This window comes from Caretta caretta, chromosome 9 (assembly GCF_965140235.1).
Source record: "Caretta caretta isolate rCarCar2 chromosome 9, rCarCar1.hap1, whole genome shotgun sequence".
In the NCBI taxonomy this organism is placed as follows: domain Eukaryota; kingdom Metazoa; phylum Chordata; order Testudines; family Cheloniidae; genus Caretta; species Caretta caretta.
This window is the reverse complement of record NC_134214.1, coordinates 22,267,759-22,291,912: the sequence shown is the minus strand read 5'-3', so window position 1 is coordinate 22,291,912 and position 24,154 is coordinate 22,267,759. Positions and strand designations below refer to the sequence as shown.

General features: G+C 41.1%; 1 protein-coding gene across 4 annotated transcripts in view; it reads right to left on the bottom strand.

The window, feature by feature from the left end:
• The window catches only part of IFT80 (intraflagellar transport 80), a 145,907-nt gene that overhangs the window by 94,068 nt on the left and 27,685 nt on the right, over positions 1 to 24,154 (bottom strand). For all 4 annotated transcript variants that reach the window (XM_048862752.2, XM_048862754.2, XM_048862755.2 and 1 more), the window contains 2 exons: positions 10,235 to 10,345; positions 8,050 to 8,118 (listed from right to left, as the gene is read on the bottom strand). In XM_048862752.2, the coding sequence (XP_048718709.1) occupies positions 8,050 to 8,118; positions 10,235 to 10,345 (180 nt within the window). The remainder of the gene's footprint in view (positions 1 to 8,049; positions 8,119 to 10,234; positions 10,346 to 24,154) is intronic.

Here is a 24,154-nt window from a genome sequence, read left to right as displayed (position 1 = left end):
ACATTCCTTTGTATACTTGGGTTGGATCAGTCCATCAGTTTAAGGAGGAGAGAACTCTGTGAGGTCGGTGACCAGTGGTCCATGGTGTATCTTTTTGGCAGATATATAGATCTCAACAACCCTTGCAGAAGGCATAAGTGAAGTCATGTGACAAGTCCTCATCTGTGTGCTGAGGTGAGACCATAATTGATTGATTAATTCTATTGTAGTAAGAAACCTATTGATGGGGATACGCTCATGCTGACTTTGAATTGAACAATGCCCCTATGAATTCTATTCTCTAGATTGGGCTCAGAGTTAACTTCTTCTGGTTGACCCGAAAGACCAAGTTGGTGAAGAGTTCCATTGTCTTTTACGGCGAATCTGTCACATGCTGATGAGACTTCTCTAGCACCAGCGTGCCATTTTGGTAGGGGTATACCTAAATCCCTTGTTGTCTAAGATGTTCTGCTACCAGAGCTAGGACCTCGGTGTATACTCACAGCGCCATGGAGTGGCCAAAAGATAAGACCCTGTATTGATAATGGGAGGCTTCTACCAAGGATTGTAAGTACTTCCTGTGCACTGGGTATATGGAGATGCAGAAGTAGGCATCTTAGAGGTCAAGAGCCACTACCCTGTCCATGGAGTCAAGAGCAGGGATTATGGAGGCAAGGGTGATCATGTGGAATCTGAAGAGATAAACAAAGGCATTGAGGTTAAAAAGATCAAGGAGGGATATCTATCCCCTTTTCTTCTTTGGGATGAAAAAGGTACCAATGGACTCAGAGAGACTTTGAACTAACATATGTATCAACATCAGGGGGCAGGTGTGAAACAGAGGCCCACTGGTGCCAACTGCCAAAGAGGTCACTGTTCTGTGTCAGCAACACCTATCAGGCCTGACAAACTCACTACACATAACACGTGGCTTTCATAGTATTTACCTATAAAATAGGTCTGAGGTATCAAATGAAAGCTCATATCATATTGGTCATCATAAGCATTGCAAGATGTATGTAAGGTCAATGTGTAAGGAGTTATATATACTTTCCAAAAATGTTTTAAACTGTGTCAACAGGAAGGGTTGGCAAGCTGCTTTTACCAAAGGGACATGGAATCTCCAGCCTCAATTCATATGTAGATGAAGCATTGTAAAATAAACACAAAGTAGGCCCCATTTACATGTGAAAGTTAAGAGGAGAAACAGGCGGACAGGGTGGATGTGAAACAAATAGGAGTATGGGGAGACACTTTGGTTCCAACACTTCAGGAAGAAAAGCACAGGGAGTCATCCTGAGTCTGGGGGACAAAACCAGTAGACTTTGGGGAATAAGAAGATGGCACAAAGACCCCTCATTTATCCTGTACTTGAGGGGGCAACCAGGCAGTGAAAACAGGATCTCAACCAATTGCAGTTTAAATGCTGCAAGAAAGGGCTTAGGTGAGAAATTGCTTTAGACAAGGTAAGCCTGTTAAACTTAAGTGTTAGTCGAGAAGCAGCATGTTATACTTCTGTTTTATTTGTGACCTGTTCTTATTACTCTCAGCTCACTATCTCTTAAATCTTTACTTTTGTTAATAAACTTATATTTGTTTTTACTACAAATAAATTACAGTGCTGTGTTATATTATATACAGTGATAGGGGCTGGACACTTAAGGGGGGCACTTTCAGAGTGGCTCAGGAGCTGGGTGCACCTATTGTTAACTTGCAAGGGAAAGTAGGGGCACGCAAACTTCTGAGGAGAGTGCTTGAGTGGCTAAAGGGCTGACCGTGTCGGGGAGCTGACATCCAGCTACCACAAGAAAGATTTCCTCCCACTGGAGGAAGAGGAATAACACAGTGACTCACAGTCTAGGGCACCTTGAGAAATGGTTACAAATGGGGAAAGAATTCGTTGCCTCTAAACTTCTGAGGTACCTCCTCCAACACTTCCAGTTGTATTGGGGAGTCTATTTCTTGTTTTATTAGATTGTCACGGGAGGGGTCCCTGAAGAGGGTTATGGATGGAGGGAAAGGGATAGGAACAGCCTCAAACTGTATACAATAATCTCCCTTTATGATTGTCAAGGTTTCTTCCCCACTCTGAACTCTAGGGTACAGATGTGGGGACCTGCATGAAAACCTCCTAAGCTTATTTTTACCAGCTTTGGTTAAAACTTCCCCAAGGTACCAACTATTTTCCTTTTTCCCTTGGACCTTATTGCTGCCACCACCAAGCATCTAACAGATATATAACAGGGAAAGAGCCCGCTTGGAAATGTCTTTCCCCTCAAAATCCTCCCCAAACCCTACACCCCCTTTCCTGGGGAAGGCTGGATAAAAATCCTCACCAATTTGCATAGGTGAACACAGACCCAAACCCTTGGATCTTAAGAACAATGAAAAAGCAATCAGGTTCTCAAAAGAAGAATTTTAATAGAAGAAAAAGTAAAAGAATCACCTCTGTAAAATCAGGATGGTAAATACCTTACAGGGTAAGTAGATTCAAAACATAGAGAATCCCTCTAGGCAAAACCTTAAGTCACAAAAACGGGAATATCCATTCCATTCAGCACAGCTTATTTTCTCAGCCATTTAAACAAACAGAATCTAACGCATATCTAGCTAGATTACTTACTAAGTTCTAAGACTCCATTCCTTTCTGTTCCCGGCAAAAGCATCACACAGACAGAGAGAGACTTTGTTTCTCCCCCCCTCCAGCTTTTGAAAGTATCTTGTCTCCTCATTGGTCATTTTGGTCAAGTACCAGCGAGGTTATCCTAGCTTCTTAACCCTTTACAGGTGAAAGGGTTTTTCCTCTGGCCAGGAGGGATTTTAAATGTGTTTACCTTACCCTTTATATTTATGACAATGATCTTGAGGACCACCAGTCCAAGGTTACTCCGACCAGGCATCCCAGAAATGGGAGAGATGATTGCCAAAGGGAGAGAGTAATGGAAGAAGAGGTTGGTTCTATAAGACTCACAAATTGTGTTTCAAAATTGGTGTTGCCCCAGAGTCCAGGATGGAGAGGCAGTCAAGAAGAAAGCTGAGGCTTGTCTGCATTGGAAATGCTGTGTCTTTCTTGGGGGCTTCAAGACATGCTGCTGTGGATAGTGTTGAGTCTAGTGCCTACACCAATAATGTTGTTACTATTGTCTCAGGAATTTCCTCTTGGGAGCCAGGACAGACAGGCCCAGAGATTTCAGTCGAGCCCTCCAGACATTGTTGGTGCTTCTGTTAAAGAGTTTACCCTCAAAGGGCAGTTCTTTTATAGTGGCCTGGCCTCACATGTGATCCCTGAAGCCTGAATTAGTAGAATCTCTGCATAGTCAGTGCAGTGGCCATTGATCTGGACACCATATTGGACATGTCAAGAGCCATTTGGAATTGCGACTAGCAGGGACCCTGGGGATTTTTCACTTTTCTTTTCAACATGGGGCACTGATTGCCTGCTGATACCATCTAACCCAAATCATTCTCACACCTAATCAGCTCAGGCACTGGTGTCACCTGTTTTCTGCCTGTGGTACAAAACAATTTAAAGGTCCTAAAGACTGAAATGCTTTAGTCTAACCCAAGTTAATGAGCTCAATATAGGGGTAACTGGGTGAAATTTAAAGGTCTGCGATATGCAGGTGGTCAGACTAGATGATCAAATCATGGTTTCTGACCTTAAACTCTATGGAAGTATGAAACAACATTTTCTGTGAATTTAGTTTCAAGATTCAGAATGGTGCCCACCTGCACCAACTGTGAATTTAGTCCAACATGTGAGCATCACTATAGGTATCAATGCACTGGGAAACCAGGAGAGAGAAAAAGCATGCATGGAAAATCAATATATGAGGATGGATTGACAGGTAAACAGTAGAGCAAACATTTCTGTTACAACAAGAGTGTCACCATGAAAAAGATGGTTACTTACCTGCATCATCACTTCTTGTTCTTTGAGATGTGGGTGCAGACATGTATTCCACTCAGGGGTGCATGCGCCCAATGTGTCAAAGTCAGAGAATTTTGCTTAGTAGTACCCATGGAGGTGGTGCTCGTGTTCCCCTCCCATGGCTACACAAGGGCAGAACTGCCCTCTCCCCCTTCAGTTCTTTCCCACCAAAATCACTGGCTGAAGACTCTGATGCAGAGTGTCATGGCATACATGTCTGCACCAACATCTCAAAGAACAAGAACTGACGATGCAGATAAGTAACAGTCTTTTCTTTTTCAAGTGGCTGCAGACAAGTATTCCACTCAGGTGACTCACAAACAGTTACAGCAAGAAGTGGGCTCAAAATCTATTTAAATAGTGATTTCAGGACTGCCTTCCCCAAGTTTGTATCTGATCTTGATGCCGGGGTGACAGTGTAATGTCTAGCAAAGGTATGCACAGAAGACCACATCACAGCCTTGCAGATATCCACAACTGAGACATCCTTAAGGAACGCATCCAATGTCACCTGAGCTCTCGGAAATGAGCCTGCAATCACTGTGGAGGCATCATATGAGCCCCTGCATTAGCAGTGGTAATGCAGGCAACTGTCCACCTGTGAATAGTCTGAATAGGGACTGGCTGTCCCTTCATCTGCTCAGCGTAGGACACAGAATCAAGGTGATGAATGAAATGGCTTAGGCCTTTCTAAATAAAATGTTTAGCATCAACTGACATCTAAGTTATATAGATGCTGTTCTTCCACGCTTGAATGTGGTTTGGGAAAAATATAGATAAGTAAATAACCTGACAAAGGTGGAACCAAGATACCACTTTGGACAAAAATAATGGGCCTGGTCTTAAACCATCTTGTCCGTGAAGAACTGGGTGTACAGAGGATGTGCCATTAAGGCCTGCAACTCACTAACTCTTCTTGTGAATGTTATAGCCACAACGAAGGCCATCTTCTGTGAGAGGAGAGCCCATGAACATGTTGCTGTCAGCTCGAACAAAGGATCCATCAGTGCACCCAGGACTGTATTAAGGTCCCACAGTGGCACTCTTTTCTTCACCAGTGGAAAAAAATGGGTAATACTCTTAAAAAACCTCACCATCATAGGTTTTGAAAATACCAGCTTCCCTTGACTGGGAGGAAGGAAAGCTGAAATCACCACCAAGTGAACCTTCAGGGAGCTCACCTGCAATAAATAATCCAAAATGTTCTGAATCTGTGCTAATGTGAGCTGAATTTGCTTGGATGTTGCCCAAATAGAAAACCATGTGCACTTAGGCAAATAGGTTGGCTTTGTGGCTGGTTTTCTACTATTAAGCAGAACGTGTCTAACTGCTTCTGAGCATTGCCCCTCCTCTTTATCTAGCCACGAAGCATCTATGCAGTAAGGTGCAGACTGCTCAAAGCCAGATGAACTACCTGGCTGTGATGTTGAGTGAGTGGGTTGGGGAGGTCGAGCCGATAGAGAGAGAAGGTCAGAAAATCAAAAGTGCCTCGACTATGCTGGTGCACTCAGAATCAGTCTGGCGTGATCCAATTTGAGCTTGAGGGATCAGAGGGGAAAAGCATGTATCATGTTCCCTTCACAATTCAGATGGAAGGTGTTGGTAAGAGACTCTGGGGTTAATCTTGCTCGAGAACAGAACTGATGACATTTCCTGTTGTCTTTTGTCACAAACAAGTCTATAGAAGGGTACCCCATTTCCAGAAAATGGACCTCAGTACATTGTTCTTCAGAGACCACCCGTGTTTGTTTGAGGTGATCAGCCAGTTGGTTCTGAGAGCCTGACAAGTGAGCCACTGTGGGCATATCTTCTTCAATGGAGAGATGACAAAACTTTATTGCTTCCTGAAAAAGCGGGTTGGAGCAGGCACCCCCCTGCTTGTTCCTGTAATACATTGCAGTGGTACTGTGAAGGAGAATATGAATCACTGTCCCCCAGATGTGGTCCCAAAAAGCCAGAAGAGAAGGAGGGGCCATTTGACTAAAGCTAGACTCAGAAGGTTTCCTCCTCTGTGATTTGTGTCCCTTTCTAGGGAAATCTTGCTGCCTCATAGGGTAGGAGGACTGATGGAAATATTACTGAGGACAATATTGTTATTTCTGTTGGTTCTCAAAATGCCATCTCTTCGTGGCCTGAGTATAAATCCCCAATGAGCATAAGGTGGCATGGGAGTCACTAAAAGACTCTGTCAGCTCGAACTGTGTCATCAATTTTCTCTGAAAACAGCAGGCGACCATGAAATGGCAAGCCTTCAATGCGTTGTTGGATCTCAGGAGCTACACTAGAGTTTTATAACCATGAGATTCTTCTAATTGTTACAGCTGAGGCCATGAGCCTAGACAAAGCATCCACTGTATCCAGGGCAGATGTAAGGATGTTTTGGCCACTGAACAGCCTTTCAGATCAAAGTCCTTGACCTCCTCCCTTAAGGATTCTGGAAACTTGTCCAAAAATTGAACATAGCATCCAAGTTCACAAAATCCTATTTCAATAACAGAGCTTGCTGGTTTGAAATACACATCTGCAAGAAGTCAAATAGATCTTTCTCCCCATGAAATCTAACCTTTTAGATTCTTTCTTTAGGTGTAGATTTATATCTTCCCTGCCTCACTCGCTCATTTGCTACTGTCACAACCAGGGAATTTGGAGCCGAATGAGAGAAAAAATATTGGAAGCCCTGCATGGCACACAGTATATTTTGTCAGTGTGCTTTTCTGTGGGTGTTAATGAAGCCAGGGCATTCCATAGGGATTTAGCAGGCTCTAGTATTGCTTCATTTATAGGGAGTGAAACTCTCCAAGGAAGTGATGGCTGGAGGATATTCTACAATTTATTTGTGTTTTCCTATACAAACTGGGTCTGAACACCTAAGGCTGACACCATACATCTGAACAGATCCTGATATGACCTGAAATCTTCTGGTACCGGAGATGAGGACTGGAGTATTGCTGCATCATCCGTTGATGAGGAGGAAGATCTAGTTGGGACCAGTGGAATGTCTTGAGGAATAACATCTGACCAACCTAAAGATTCAGAATACCCTATTGCAGAGGAAGCCCCCTCTGTTGGTTGCTGCAGGACTGGTGATTCCAATGGGAATCCTACTGGAGGTACAGGTAATCTTGCCCTAGAGTGAGCAGATGACTGGGAATTTGTTGAGGGACTTCCCAGGGATTCCATAGAGGCCACTGCAGGTAAGGATATGGCATCGGCAGCCAGAAAGAATTAGGCCTTGGTCCCCTGTCTCTACTGCAGGAACGGTACTTTCCCGGTACCAACTATGATTCCTGCTGTGTCTCGATGACCTTCGAGAGCAAGAGCAAGATGAGGAAGATGCCTCTGAGCTCGACTGTGAGGATCTCTTCAAATAGCTTCATGGTGGCAGTGGGGCCACTCCCGATGGGACTACCATATGTCCAGTGTCATCCACGGCTCAACCCAGTGGTGCCTTCGGTACCAAAGGAACAGTTGACAGTACTGGTACATACCTTGACCATATACTGCGTCCTGAAAGAGGCATAGATACTGAAAACGAAGCTGGGTCCTGGCCCAGCAGATACAGAGAGTGTTATAGTGAGCAGTGGTGACGAAGATTCTATGCATGTCAATGATGCACTCGGTGAAAGAATATTAATGTTTTTCATTTGAGGACATGCAAATATTATTCAAGTTGCAAGTTTTCAATTCACTTCATTAAAGTAGATTTTATGTCAGAAAATATTAATATATTTTGATTTTTTTTAAATGACCAATTCTTAAAGATAAACATTTCAAACTTCATTCATTGACCTACTGTTATAATTTTATTTGACAACTTTTGTAGCTGATATATTCTCTGAAAAATGTTTTGGAACAGGATCCATATGCAAACCTAGAATCAGCACTTGCCAACCAAAAGCCTACAGTTTTCAGATGCAATAGGCTTTCAAAGAAGGCTTGCCTCTGAAAGAATACTACCTGATCTAACTTCTGCTGAAGTCAACAGAAAAATTCCCTTTGATTTTAATGGAAATTGAGTCAAGCCCTAATATCCTGATCTAAGCAACTACTGCCAGATTTAGGGAAAGGCACTAGAATATATTATATATAGCTAAAATTGAACATGTAAAATCAAGCTTTAAGGAAATCAATTAACTTACCTTGCTGTGCTAAAGTGGATCTTAGCATTCCACTTTTAGACCAGATTTTTATTTGTCCATCTTCACCAACTGTAAACAACAGAAAGTCATCCCGTTTCTTTCAAAATTCAAAAAAATTAATATATATGACAGTTATAAATTTAGGTACACTTAACGTTAATTCTATTTATTTATTCATTTATTTAAATTGCTAATTAGAAAGAATGTGTCTTATGGAAAACATACTTAAACTGCTTTTCTGCTGCTGTCATCACAGCTTCTCGTTCACCTAGAGTCCTGTGGTCATCTTGCCTGACACTGCTTCTGGGAAGGGAGAGTCAATAATTACCCAACTCTCCCCTCGCTCCACATCCCCTATTCATCATTACTGGTACTGCTCATTTGTTTACAGTTTAGTAACCCAGACCTGATATCCTTAAGTTGTGGTAGATAGAAACACAGTAGTATCAGGCCTTAGAGGTTAAACTGGTGATTTATACTTGGTGAATGGTGAAATTTGAGGATAAAGTTTGTAGGAACTCTCAACTCTGAAAGCTTGATTTCCATAATTAAATTGCAAATTCCCAAAAATCTTAAAGTAGGGAGTCTGAACCTTTTGGAGCATTTCCTCATTCAATGTGCACCTTCACTATATACATATTCACTATGAAGCAAAGCCTGTATACACACACTGCAGCCTACCTTCATGCCAAGTGTTACTTTAAAGTGCTATCATAATTAAAAATGTACAGCAGAGTTCTATTTGCAAAGTCTTCTAATTCAGATAGTTGAAAATAAATTATCACCAGAACACAAAGTCACTTCTCCTCCATGAGGTCTATTTATCTGCCAAATTTTGCTTTTCTACTTACAACAGATTTGGCGTTTGAACTATCCAGAAACAGTTACAAGAACATTCTTCTTCTTCTTCCTTTTTGTTTGAGCACTGGAGTGATTTTTTTGGGGGTGGGGAAAAGAGGAATTTTTATTTATTGTAACTTTCTTTCTACTCAAAAACAGGTGAACTATTTTTGCTTATATTTCTAAAAACAGAGAGATTCAATATGAGCGGAGTCCAAGATCTGAAAAATGTCAGTCCCAAAAAGTGAAACATCTCAAAAAGCTGAGTAACTCAAGATGGGTTTAAAGTGGAAACACATAGGCAATCTTTACTAGAGTGGTCACTAATGTATGCATTTGTGTGCACACACGTTAAATGTTTAGTATATATATAGTAACTACCTAGAATGTAAGACAGCCAATAATAGTGCTGTTTATCTAATTTCATAAGTAAAAAATAATTAAACAAAAAAGTCTAAAAGTACAAAAAAATTACATTTAAACATCTGAATATTAAAATATTTTACATTTTTCAATAATTTCTTCTGATTGTCTTATGCATAAAAAATACCATCAGAATTCATTATTTTTAACTGGTTTTGATGAGTTATCCCTGCATAACTATCCATTAACCAAAAGAACATTACCTTAACTGTAAATCACTGTTCTTATTTTTAAATGTATTAATTCAGTTAAATTTATTAAAATCAACAATGTAGTGGCCCCATTCTTGGATCATTGCTCTTTTTCTTATGTATTTAATGCTGGGTCTCTTGTCTGTAGACTCATAGATTCAGTTTTATCTGTCCAAATTTGGTGTAACTGCAATTAAGTTTATGAAATTTCAATCTGCAGCTTCTAAATAAATGTCAAGGATTCACCTCAAAGTTGCCTCTATACAAATTCAACCGGATTTATCCCTCAGAGGAAGTAGTTACTTACATTTCATAAATTGAATTGTTTAATAATGTAGGTGTGTGTCCATAAGGCGATTCAGTGCATAGCAAGCTGGGGTATGAATCTACAGTGCACCAGCCTCCCACACACTAAGTGGATGCATGGACCCCACCACCACAAAAATAGGAGTAAAGCAAAGTGCACTATTTATGGCACTTTTTGTGCATGGCAGCAGGGTCCACACAGCCACTTAGTGTGTGGCAGGCTAGAGTGCTGTAGATTTATGCCCTGGCTTGACACACAGTAAGTGGCCCTGTACACAAGCCCTGCCCCAATACATAAGTGGTGTATTCCCTTCTTTGAAGCTATTTAGTATATTAACTTCATATCTTTAAATTATGCTCTCTCTCTTAAGGACCTTTTTATTATTTTAATTTCCATCTTTAATTCTTTAAGGAAAAACTCTTACCTGTAACCAACGCTGTTCCCTCATAATTCCATCTTCCTGCAAGTACAGCTCCACAGTGAGCCTCTACACTTTTTTCCACTCTTCCTATCTTTGAAATCAAATGGAACTTGCCTAAACAAAGTTAAGTTAGAAAATTAGATATCTTATTTATACATGGTGCCCATTACCATAGCATCTTGTCTTCCACAGTTTTAAAAACTGATTAAAATTAAAATACTCTTTATTTCATAGGAACATAGGAATTCTCATCTAGTCTCGTATCTTGTCTCCAAGTGGCCAGCACCAGGCACCGCAGATGCAAGCACAAGAAACCTCACAGTCCCTAATTGCTAGATTAGTTTAAAAATATAAGCATGAGGTTTACTATCTCTTAAAAATTTAGGTGAGCATTTACTACAACTCTGAATATTCTTGATATTCAGATATGTCTAATCCCTTTTTCAATCTTGCTACCTTTTTGTGAAAAAGGATTTCCTTTCATCAGTTTTGAAATTGCCACCTTTTAATTTAACGTAATGTCCCTTTGTTCTTGAGTTGACATACGGAGAATAGAAGCTCACAATCTACCTTCTCTAGACATTCATTATTTTATCTTGTCCCCTTTTATTTTTTCCTTTTTAAGATAAACAATCCCAGTCTTTTCATTTTCACACATCCCTGTTCACTTCAGTCACCCTTCTCTAAATGCCCTCTAATTCTGTAATATCCTTTTTGAAATAGGGTGACCAGTACCATAACAGCTTGGGTTGTTTTCTATCACAACTGTACATTGAGCCAAGGTCTTCATTTAGCTGTCCATATTGATGCCAAAAGCCTTTCCTCTTCTGATACAATTGAGACTCCCGTACAGTATATGAATAGATTAAATGTTTCCCTCCAATGTGCATTACTTTGCAATTATCAGAACTGAACTGCATTTGACACCGTGCTGCAAATTCATCTAGCTTGGTTAGATCCCTCTCAGTTTTCTCTGGACTTGACTGTACCAGGACAATGGCTCTTGGTGCTGTGACTCCAGTGACTGGTGGTGGCATTTGGCAGATTGGCGACAGTACTCTGGTGATCGACACCTCAGGCTTTGAGAGCGGTGCCGCTCCATAGACTGGGAGCAAGAGGATCGACATCTCGGAGATCGTTGATATGCTTGTGGTGATCCGTACCGGCAATCTGGAGACCAGTGATGGGGCTCTGGGGACCGGTGTCTCAACCCTCTGGAGCAGTGCCTAGGATTGGGAGACCGACTCAGACGCTCCCAGCACTGGGGCTCTGGGGACTGGTGATCGCCTCTGTAGGTCTGCGCTAGACCGCTGACAATCAACACCGGACTCCGAGGAACACTGCCTAGAGTCCGGGGACCGACACTGGGACCTCTGGCAGGTAAGCCAACCCGCATCCGGGGGCTGGTGGCACTGATGAGGCAAGCGCAGGTGGGGCACCCCTTCAGCGGGGAGTGGTGCTGCACTAGTGCATGCCTCAGAGGGTCTAAGCCAATCTGCTGGCGAGGTATGCCTCGAGTCCTTCGATCGGTGCCCCTTTCGCTGAGACCAAGAGGCTGAGCCTGCCTCTCTAGTCCTGAGGTGTGACGGGCGGGCGAGCAATGGCGGGACATCCGTCTAGAGGGGGAACAATGCCGCTGAGATGGAGATACACGCATAGGTACCAAAGCAGGTTTTCCCCAAGGCCGGGGTACTGCTGGAGCCAGTTTGGGCGGCATCAGGATCTCCTGAGCTGCTTGAAGGGCTTTGGGGGTCGATGGCACCTGAAGCTGTCCAGGGTCTGCACCGCTGTCCAGAGCTGCAGGCAAAGTATGGGGTGGGCTGCACTGCTTGACTGGAGGTGGGGCCCGACTTTCTGAAGGGGGCTGCCCGGCACAGGTCGTGGCTCGCCCCCAGCCCTCTCCTTTCCCTTACGAGAGGTAGGAGATCTTCCTCTCACAGTCTTTTTTGGCTTCTTGACCAGAGCTGTGGAGGGGGGCTGGTGTTGACTCATGGATGGTGCCGGCAGAGCACTGGGCACAGAGGCCGCGGTACTCGGTGCGGAGTCAGACTGCTGCTCCGGTGCTGGAGTGAGTGCTGACTCCATTAGGAGCACTTTTATACGGATATCACACTCCTTCTTCATCCTAGGCTTAAAGGATTTGCAGATACGGCACTTGTCACTTATGTGCCCTTTGCCTAAGCACCTTAGGCAGCTGGAATGTGGATCGCTGATGGGCCTAGGCCGTTGCAGCGATCGCAGGGCTTAAAGTCTAGGGTCACGTTCGGGAACAATGAAAACTTTGAGAACTACTACTAAGGGTAAATGATAAACTACTAACTATATACAACTATATTACAGGTTTTCAAAGTTCGCAAGAACAGAGAACAAACAGTGCTAACCGAAGCAGCAGACGTTCCAGCACCATCACTGGTGGCAAGAAGGAACTGAGGGTGGGGGGAGCGAGCAGCACCCCTTATATCGAGCCATGCAGGAGCCACTCCAGAGGGCACCCGAGCCGGTCCCTTATGGATACTACTGAGGGAAAAACTTCTGACACCGGTGCATGTGGCGAGAACACACACCTAATATGGAATGGACATGAGCAAGCACTCAAAGAAGAACTAACTAATTCTAACTTAACACTAAGGGAACTATTAACTAAACAACTTTTAACAACTATATACAACAAATTTGCTACTAAGCACAGTTGAGATAGGAAAGCATTCCAAGGTAAGGAAATGTTCCAGCATTGTCACTGGCGGTAACAAGGAACAGAGAGAGGGAAGCCAGCAGTGCCCCTTATACTGGTGCATACGTGTGCCACTCCAGAGAGCACCAGAGCCGGTCCCCTATGGATACCACTGAGGGAAAAACTTCCAGGACCAATGCATGCGGTGAGCACCCACACTTACAATAGAATGGACTTGATTAAGCACTCGAAGAAAAGTTATTTTAGGAATTCTTTTTTTGGGTAATTTTTCATGTCCTGGCGCTATTTTGAATTTACCCCTGTCTGCAACAACAGGCTGCCTGAGCTTCCATGTACTGATCTCAGCATGTCAGGTTTATCAGATTAAGTGTTAAAGACCTCTACATGAGGGCATTAGGGTGTTATAATTTTAAAGTCTGTTATGCCACAATCCACCTGAGCCAGATAACAATACTGTATCTATCACAAATTCCAGCAGTAGAGCATAGCATATATTTCTAGCATTAGGAAGCAACAAGACACCAGACTTTAAGACTATCCCTGGTCAAGAACTGAATACAGCAAGTGTAATTTTTTGTGGGATTTTTTTTTAAAGTAAATAGCAGTAGAAACTGTTGGACAGCTTCTCAAAGGTTTGGAATATTAAATGTAGTTCCAGCAGAAATAGATTAGTGGGCAGAGTTCAAATGAGCTTGTCAAAGGAGGAAAATAAATGCAGTTCATTGCATGCTTGTGTACAAAAAGGAATTTATTCTTTGGATAGATTGATCACATGAGTATGTATATGCAATCTCACAGATACAAATGTTTACCCAGTTAACTGTGAACTGCCTAGAAGGCAATACACACGTGGAGACATCTGATAACATCATGGTAACCACAACAGCAAAATTTAAGTTGTCTGTGTTATAACAAGCCTGAAATGTGTTTAATCATATTCACAGCTTTCTCATGCTTTATTTTACAGATTGGACTGGACAAACATTTTCAGTCTTTAAATAAGTCAGTAACAAAGACAAAAATAAATGAAAACACTTTGAAAAACAGAGGGTTTTCTGGTTGATCTTTCAGAGAGCAAACAACAGGAACCAAGTGCTGTTGATCTCCACAATATTATGCAAAGCCTCTATTTGAATTTAGGCATTAAAAGTGCTGTTAGAAAATGACAAAATCATACATAAAACATCCATCAGGTCTTCTATGTGTTGATTTTTTTCTTAGAATCATAGACATTAGAAAATAAAAGGACATATTAAGCCATCCAGCACATTCCCTGCCAGACTATTTCTTACGGTATATTCTCAAGTGATTCTTCCAATCCAGTGTTAAAAATCCATTTCCCTACAAGTCAGATGAATTGACAGTAAAAGGACAGATTTCCCACAAATATTAAAGGAAATTACGCAGAAATGTGCAAACCAAAAGAATACATGGACTGGATGAGCAGCCTTACAATACACAGATAGTGTTTTTGTGGAGACAATCACTCCCATATGACAAGCAGTAGCAACAGTTTCAGCAGCAGCAGCCCAACTAGACCAAGTGTTCACAGGTAATACTATTGGAGGTAAGCATCAACAGGTTAAGTGTAAATTAAACATTATTACACAAGCTACTATAATACCCACGAAATAAATCTTGAAACACCCATAAGCATACAATCCAGAAAGTGTTTGGTCATGGTGAAGCACTCGATGTGCAAGGTACATACAGCAAATTACAGTCACAACAAGAATACAAGATATTTAAAGTGCCTCACTGTAAATACAGCAACACTGTATTGATTTCATTAACTTGGTAATAACAGTTGGAAGCTTCCAGATCTAGTACTACTTAACAGCTGCTAATCCAGATGGCCTAAAATTCTAAAGTAAGAATACAATGATGTATTTAATCTTGCATTCCTCAGGTAACTCCCTAATATAAAATGAATACCACTATAGATCCTATCGTACATAATCCACAAAAGATCGCAGCTGTACTGCAAGATCAATTAGTTAAAGAGATTTTGAGGATGGAAAACTTAAAACTAATTGTCAAGGGAAAGTACCAGAGGGGTAGCTGTGTTAGTCTGTATCCACAAAAACAGCGAGGAGTCCAGTGGCACCTTAAAGACAAACAGTTTTATTTGGGCATAAGCTTTCATGGGTAAAAAACCCACTTCTTCAGATGCATGGAGTGAAAATTACAGATACAGGCATAGATATACTGGCACATGAATGGCACAGACTTCAAAGAGAAACTGCAGAGCTACAGGTTTCAGAGTAGCAGCCATGTTAGTCTGTATTCGCAAAAAGAAAAGGAGTACTTGTGGCACCTTAGAGACTAACAAATGTATTTGAGCATAAGCTTTCGTGAGCTACAGCTCACTTCATCGGATGCATACAGAGCTACAATTCATTTGCAGACAACACCATTAACTTGCGCTTGAATAGAGACTGGGAGTGGCTGGCTCACTACAAAAGTAATTTTCCCCTCTCTTGGTATTGACATCTCTTCATCAGTTATTGGGAGTGGACCACATCCATCCTGACTGAATTGGCCTTAACACTGGTTCTCCACTTGGAAGGTAACTCCCTTCTCTTCACGTGCCAGTATATCTAGTATATCTATGCCTGTTTCTATAATTTTCACTCCATGCATCTGAAAAAATGAGTTTTTTACCCACGAAAGCTTATGCCCAAATAAATCTGTTAGTCTTTAAGGTGCCACCGGACTCCTCATTGTTTTTGTCAAGGGAAATTATCTTATGAAGATAAGTAAACTCCATTTTGGTACTGGCGGAAATCATGTACAGAACTGCAAATTTGCCTTAATCAGTGATACCTGAACAATGTAAACAAGTGAAAGCATAAAAAGTTGCTGATACAGGACTTGATCAAGCACCATTCAAGTCAATGGGAGTTTTTCAATTGACCTGGGAGCAGCATCAAACCTGTAAGTGAGTAAACTGGCTGACATCCAGGTTTGTAATGTCCTGAACAACAGATAAAACTGGACAATGAAGGTTAATTGCCAGCCACATTTCATACTCTACAAGAAAGATAAATTCACTTACTTACTCTTTGCTATTCATTCGGTCCAAGAAATGTTTCAAAACAGAGTGGATGAAACGTGTTTTGTGGAATTGCAGATATTGAGGGGAATATATTAGTGTTTGGAGTTAGTGACAAGAAGCTTGATGCCAATATATATACTATGCTCCTTTTCCAGATGGCTCTATGGGCAACCTACAGTATAAGTTAAAGGATATATATTCTATTACCAATACACTGAGTCTGCAAGTTTTCAACCTGTATTAATGCATTAAATATTTGGGGTTATAGGAAAAACATTTGAGAAGTTTTTTTTAAACTTGCAGCTTGATTTCAAGGCAGTTAAATTTATTGCCAGGTAGTGGGACTGTGACAATTGTGAAATACAGTTCTTTATTGGAATTTGAGTCATGAAATATTACTTTTGGTTTTTGTAGCTCAAAGTGAGATTTTTACACATTTAATATCACATCTGAAGTATTCTATCTGTATTTCTTTTTATTATTAAGAGATTCTAATGGGACTAAATTTTATGTGTTTTGTAATCAAAATACCAAGATAAATATACAGACTTTAACAATGGAATATACTGTTTATTATTTATAATTGTCTAGTATCTTAGACAATAACTACAACCATCAACTATAAAACTTTATATTTTAAATCATCCTTTACATTTAAAGGAAAGCTACTGCCTGAATTATAAATCAAAAAATTTTGGAGACAGATGCAGATGAGTAGAATTGTATTTAGTGAAATAGAATCTACTCCAAAAAATGCAGTTTGAAACAAGGATTGTTAATTGAACTAGAAACTAGTTGTTCAGCAACAGTTGGATGACAGTCATGTCTTTGAAAATTATTTTTTAAATTCTCCTAATAAGTCTCCTAGAGACTGATATATTTCCTAAATGCACCATCTTATATCAGTCTTACCTCTGTGTGTAAAGTCACCACTGAAGAAAGTTCTTGAGGTGATAATTCCCAGGATTGTAAGCGAATTACCTTTAAAGACTCTGAAACTGGCTTTTCTCCCAGTTACGTGCCTGTGCTTTTGCAGGGGCGAGAGAAGGGGGGAAAAAAAAGGACCTCTCTGGTGCAAAGCAAAGGCTCCAGGTACTGGGGCTGTCTTATGCTGTGCAATATCCAGCCAAGCCAAAGATGGAATGTGCTGCTCCAACATTTTCCCATTGTGGAAGAAAGCTTGGTTGTTTGCACACCATAAACTCATTAAAGCAGCATGGACAGAGAGATCTTGGTGAGCAAAGATTAAATCTTTTTAAACAATTTTGTTTCCACTTTGAATTCCAGTCTTTCCCTTTGCAAACATTCATATGCTAATACTTGACTATTAGCCTGCTGGAAGGTGGGGTTTTGTGCATTTATTCCTAACTCGTGGTTAACTAGATCAAAATTATTATTTCATGTTTGTAGAACTTGAAACATGCCACCAATACAATTTTGTCCCTATTAAAATCTAGAAAGTAATGGGGTTGATTAGAGTTAATCTTACAGAAAGGTACCAAGTGGTCTGCTGTCATAGACCATATTAAAATATTTTTGTTTATCTAAAAGGAGTACAGTGTGCCTGGGAATACAGAAGAACAGCATATATAGGGGAACATAATAACAAAATCAATTACTTGTCATATATAGACTTCAGGAAATTCATTAGCTAAGAAACTGAGTAATAGGATCCATGAGCAAACCAATACAGATTCAAAGTAAGTCCAATGATCAATCTAATAAACATAAATTTGACATCAGATGCACACGGCCCACAATAAATTGCATGGGAGCTGCCCCTAAACATCTAAAGGGAAGATTTAGACCTACAGGACTGTCTATACTACAGCTATGATTTTTGTAACTGATTTTAAACATGTTGCAGTTTACATCTGTACAACAGCTATTCTGCCATCGTAAAAGTGTTTTTGCATTCACACCTGCTACTCTAGGAAAATCAGGGATTTTACCTATGGGATTACAGGAGTTTCACGTCTACTCACAGCTAGGTTCCCTTAAGTCTCAAAATCTCCCAGAATCCACTGCCAGAGACCACCCTGGCTTAACCAGGGGATCTTCAATGATCTAAAACTCAAAAAGAGTCCAACAAAACATGGAAACTTGGTCAAATTACAAAAGATGAATATAAACAAATAACACAAGTACGTTAGGACAAAATTAGAAAAACCAAGGCACAAAACGAGATCAAACTAGCTAGGGACCTAAAAGGAAACAAGAAAACATTCTACAAATATATTAGAAGCAAGAGGAAGACCAAGGACAGAGTAGGCCTCTTACTCAATGAGGGGGGGAAAACAATAACAGAAAATGTGGAAATGGCAGAGGTGCTGTAATAACTTCTTTCTTTCAGTTTTCACCAAGAAGATTGGTGGCAATTGGACATCTCACATAGTGAATACCAGTGAAAATGAGGTAGGATCAGAGCCTAAAATAGGGAAACAACAAGTCAAAAATTACTTAGACAAGTTAGATGTCTTCAAATCATCAGGGCCTGATTAAATGCATCCTAGCATACTCAAGTTGCTGACTGAGGAGATATCTGAGCCATTATCATTTATCTTTGAAAAGTCATGAAGACAGGAGAGATTCCAGAAGACTGGAAAAGGGCAAATATAGTGCCCATCTATAAAAGGGGAAATAATGACAACCTGGGGAATTACAGACCAGTCAGCTTAACTTCTGTACCTGGAAAGATAATGGAGCAAATAATTAAGCAATCAATTTGCAAACACCTTGGAGATAATCAGGTGATAAATAACAGTCAGCATGGATTAGTCAAGAACAAAGCATGTCAAACCAACCCGACAGCTTTCTTTGACATTGTGGATATGGGGGGAAGCCTGGTGGATACGGGGGAAGCAGTAGATGTGGTATATCTTGACTTTAGTAAGGCTTTTGATACTGTCTTGCATGACCTTCTCATAAACAAACTAGGGAAATATAACCTAGATGGAGCTACTATAAAGTGGGTGCATAACTGGTTGGAAAACAGTTCCCAGAGAGTAGTTATCAGTTGTTCACAGTCATGCTGGAAGGGCATAACAAGTGGGGTCCCACATGGGTCAGATCTGGGTCCGGTTCTGTTCAATATCTTCATCAATGATTTAGATCAGTAGTTCCCAAACTTGTTCCGCCGCTTGTGCAGGGAAAGCCATGGCGGGCCGGACCTGTTTGTTTACCTGCCGTGTCCGCAGGTTCAGCCGATCGCGGCTCCCAGTGGCCACGGTAAGCTGTTCCAGGCCAATGGGAGCTGCTGGAGGCGGCGCGGGCTGAGGGACATACTAGCCGCTGCTTCAAGCAGCTCCCATTGGCTTGGAGCAGTGAACCGCGGCCACTGTGGTGGAACAAGTGGTGGAACAAGTTTGGGAACAACTGACTTAGATAATGGCATAGAGAGTACATTTATAAAGTTTGTGGATGATGCCAAGCTGGGAGGGGTTGCAAGTGCTTTGGAGGTTAGGATTAAAATTCAAAATGATCTGGACAAACTGGAGAAATGGTCTGAAATAAATAGGATGAAATTCAATAAGGACAAATGCAAAGTACTCCACATAGGAAGGAACAATCAGTTGCACACATACAAAATGGGAAATGATTGCCTGGGAAGGAGTACTGCGGAAATGGATCTGGGGGTCATAGTGGACCACAAGGTAAATATGAGTCAACAGTGTAACGCAGTTGCAAAAAAAAGCAAACATCATTCTGGGATGTATTAGCAGGAATATTGTAAGCAAGACACGAGAAGTAATTCTTCTGCTCTACTCTGCGCTGATTAGGCCTCAACTGGAGTTTTGTGTCCAGTTCAGGATGCCACATTTCAGGAAAGATGTGGAAAAATTGGAGAAAGTCCAGAGAAGAGCAACAAAAATGATTAAAGGTCTAGAAAACATGATCTATGAGGGAAGATTGAAAAAATTGGTTTGTTCAGTCTGGAGAAGAGAAGACTGAGAGGGGACATGATAACAGTTTTCAAGTACATAAAAGGTTGTTGCAAGGAGGAGGGAGAAAAAAATTTCTTCTTAACCTCTGAGGATAGGACAAGAAGCAATGGGCTTAAATTGCAGCAAGGGCAGTTTAGGTTGGACATTAGGAAATGGAGGACTGAGGATGAAAAGCAACATCTTGTTGAGGTATATAAAATCCATAAAGGAAGTGAAAAAAAATGGATACCAAACTATTTGAGATCATCAACTGAAAACCAAAGACTGTAAATTGTTCTAAAGTACCAAATACTAATACCAAAGACTAACAAATACTAATAGGTACTACCCCTAAGAAACTCAGATTTCTTTAGATAAAGGTTGGACTTACTTAGAAGTGATTGCCAAAGTAGCAACAGAAATAGCACAAATCACTTCAAGACAGAGCTTGACATATTTTTGTAAGGGTACAGTTATAAGCTATATTTTTAGGGTTAAGATAGTAATATAGAAGTTGATGTGATTTAGCCCCGGGGAAAAAAAAGTTTATATTAGGTAGGGCTGGTAGTACCACCTATTACTAGGGTCACCCTGACTCTTCCCATTATCAGACCATGTTTTCAGTTGCTTATAAAACTTTTCCAAACTTTAACCATTTGGGCTAAAATTTTCCATGTTGGGCATCTGCCTCAGGCTGATTTTTTCTTTTTCTTTTTCCTTTTTCCTTTATTTCTTAAAAATTTTCAGCCAAAATGGTTCAGCTATATCCAAGAATGAGGCTAGGGAAAAATGTTTTGCCCATGTTCAAAAATTCCAGTTGCCTTTTCTTTGAAGAACTCTAGAGTCCCAATGCTTTGGAGCAGGGACAAGAAATTTGGCAATGGGGTGGACTTTTTGTCAATGATGTGCCTTTTGTTGTCCCTATGAAAATCCTCCCAAATCTGATCAAATTATAAACATTTGAAAACTCACAATTCATATATACTCAATAGAAAGTTGCTAGAGATTTGCAGCAACATTCCCTGAAAATTTCATCTGTACTCAGCATACTTCAGCCCAGAATTTAACAGGACTTTCCCTGTAACTGCAGTTCTGGGCTCTTGCAGCCAGGCACAGGAAATGAGAGCAGGGAGCCTGTCTTTCCTATGCTCTCAATGATCCTCCATGGGGCCCAAGCTGCACAGAGGAAGAAGCTTCCTGATTCAAATGCAGAGAGGATAAGAATAGGACCTGGGGATTTGGTGGGCGTAGATTGGGATAGGAAGCTGGTGGGGTAGGGGTGGGGGAGTGGGACTAGAAATTGGGGAGCCAGGGACCAGTGGAGCTGGACAAGGTGGGTGTGGAGCCAGACTGAAAGCTAGTGGGAGGGGGCAATAGATTGGACAAGTATCCAAGAGGGAGAGAAACTACTGAAGGCTTGGTAGAGGAGGGTGTAGGGTGAAGAAAGACAGGTTGGATGAGGAGGTGAGAACAGGAAATGTTATGCAAGTAGACTGGAACCAGCATGAGAAGCCACAGGAATGAAGTCTGGGACTGACTAGGTGAGGAGAATGAGACACAGATGAGAAACTAGGGGTGGGGAAGAAATAGGTTTGGGATAGTCTGGAGGGGACAGGACACAAGGGGTCAAGCTTCAGAGGTGCAGGGGAACAGGTAGAAGGATCTGTGATCACTAGCACACTTTGCTCCAGAACCTGGAATGGAACCCAAGATTCTCACCATTCCCCTGCTGTCAGCAAATATCTGTGAAATTCCCTGGAAAAAATGTGCTAGTCCACATAGAGGATGACAATGTATTACTGGTATCTGCAAAAAGAAAAGGAGTACTTGTGGCACCTTAGAGACTAACCAATTTATTTGAGCATAAGCTTTCGTGAGCTACAGGTATCTGTAGCTCAAGTGGCAAAAGGTCTGTAAAATAGATGAAAAGTTCCAACCCTGCTGATGACCCATGTGGGTGCAGTATGATGCCATGTGACAGACTTTGTTTTTTCAAAAATCTAGGAAGTCACACACACACACGTCAAAACAACATTAAGGTGGCAAAGTCAATCACTCAGAAGTTAGTAAATACTAGAATTAAGGTTGCCTGTGCAACCTTAATTTAGCCTCTTTGTGTGAATGCATTATGATACAATCTTTAATTACATGATCTCATATTATATGTCAATCCTGATAAATCAATCCTCAACAAAATAATGGAATGGCCAACATGGGACTTGGTTAAGAATAAAAGGTGGCCAATATAAAATGCCAATCAACATGGGTTTATTAGGGGAAAACATCTGGGTCAAACTAAACTGGATTTTTTTTTTTTAATAAGATTTCAAGTTTAGTTGATCAACATTTTAAGCGTTGATATAATATATTGAGAGTTCTGTAAGGCATTTGACTTGGTACTACACAAGATTTTCATTAAGAAACTGGAACAAGACAAAATTAACATGGCACACATTAAAGGATGAAAAATTGCCTTACAGATAGGTTTCAAATGTAATTTGTAAATAGGGTGTCATCATCAAGTGGGTGTGTTTCTGGTATGGTCCCACAGGGATCAGTTCTTGGCCCTATGCTATTTATCAACTACGTGGGAAAAAATAATTAATGATAAAGAGTGCTGATGAAAAAAAAATGGGTGGAGTTGCAAATAATGAAAAGAACAGGTCACTGACACAGAACTATCTGGACCATTTGGCAAGCTGGGGACGAGCAAACAAAATGCATACTAATATGGTCAAATGTAAAGTCATACATTTGGGAACTAGGAACTCAGGCCATACTTACAAGATGGGGAACTCTACCCTAGGAAGCAGTAACTCCAAAAAATAAATGTTGAGGTCATGGTGGATAATCACCTGAACATGAGCTCCCAGTGCAATGCTGTTGTCTAGAAGGGTAATGCAATCCTTTGATGTATGAACATAGGAATATTGAATAGGAGTGGAGAGCTTATATTACCTCTGTATTTGGCACTGGTGCAACCACTACTGGAATACCATGTCCAGTTCTGGCATCCACCATTCAAGAAGTATGTTGAAAAATTGCAGAGGGTTCAGAGAAGAACCACAAAAATGATTAAAGGATTGGAAAACATCCCTTATAGTGAGAGACTCAAAGAGCTCACTTTATTTAGTTTATCAAAGAGAAGGTCAAAAGGTGATTTAATCACAGTCTATAAATACCTACATGAGGAGCAAATAGACAAAGGTATAAAAAGAGCCAATGGCTAGAAGTTGAAGATAGACAAATTTAGAGTAGAAATAAGTCAAAATTCTTTTAACAATGATGGTAATTAAGTATTGGAACAACCTACTGAGAGCTGTTGTGGATCCTCCTGTGATGGTTCGGTCACAGAGACCCCCTGGGGACTGTCACCCAATGTGCTGAGACTACCTCTGAGCCCGTTTTCTCTGCCAGTTTGGGTCTCTAGAACCCTGCCTTGTTGAGCCAGACACACAAGCCTGCTGCAACACAGACCCAGGGTCTGAACCACACCCTCAAAGCTGCAGACTTAACTGAAAACAGCTTAAGAAGTGCTCCTGTCTCCAGCACCCAGACACTCAACTCCCAGTGGGATCCAAACCCCAAATAAATCTGTTTTACTCTGTATAAAGCTTATACAGGGTAAACTCATAATTTATCTGCCCTCTATAACACTGATAGAGAGATATGTGCAGCTGTTTGCTCCCCTAGGGTATTAATCACTTACTCTTGGTTTAATAATAAACAAAAGTGATTTTATTAAGTATAAAAGGTAGGATTTAAGTGGTTTCAAGTAACAACAGACAGAACAAAGTAAGTTACCAAGCAAAATAAAACAAAACATGCACGTCTAAGCCTAACACATTTAAGAAACTGAATATAGGTAAATCTCACCCTCAGAGATGTTCCTATAAGCTTCTTTCACAGTCAAGACTCCTTCCTAGTCTGAGCCCAATCCTTTCCCCTGCTACAATCCTTGTTAGTTCCACCTCAGGTGGTAACTAGGGAATTTCTCCATGACTGGCCCCCTTTGTTCTGTTCCACCCCCTTTACTAGTTTTGGCACAAGGCGGGAATCTTTTGTCTCTCTGTGGGTTCCCACCCCTCCTTCTAAATGGAAAAGCATCAGGTTAAAGATGGATTCCAGTTCAGGTAACATGATCACATGTCCTGTGAGACTTCATTACCCACTCGCTGGCATGCATGTATACAGGAAGTCTTACAAGTAAACAGAGCCATTTACAACCAACTGTCCTGGTTAATGGGAGT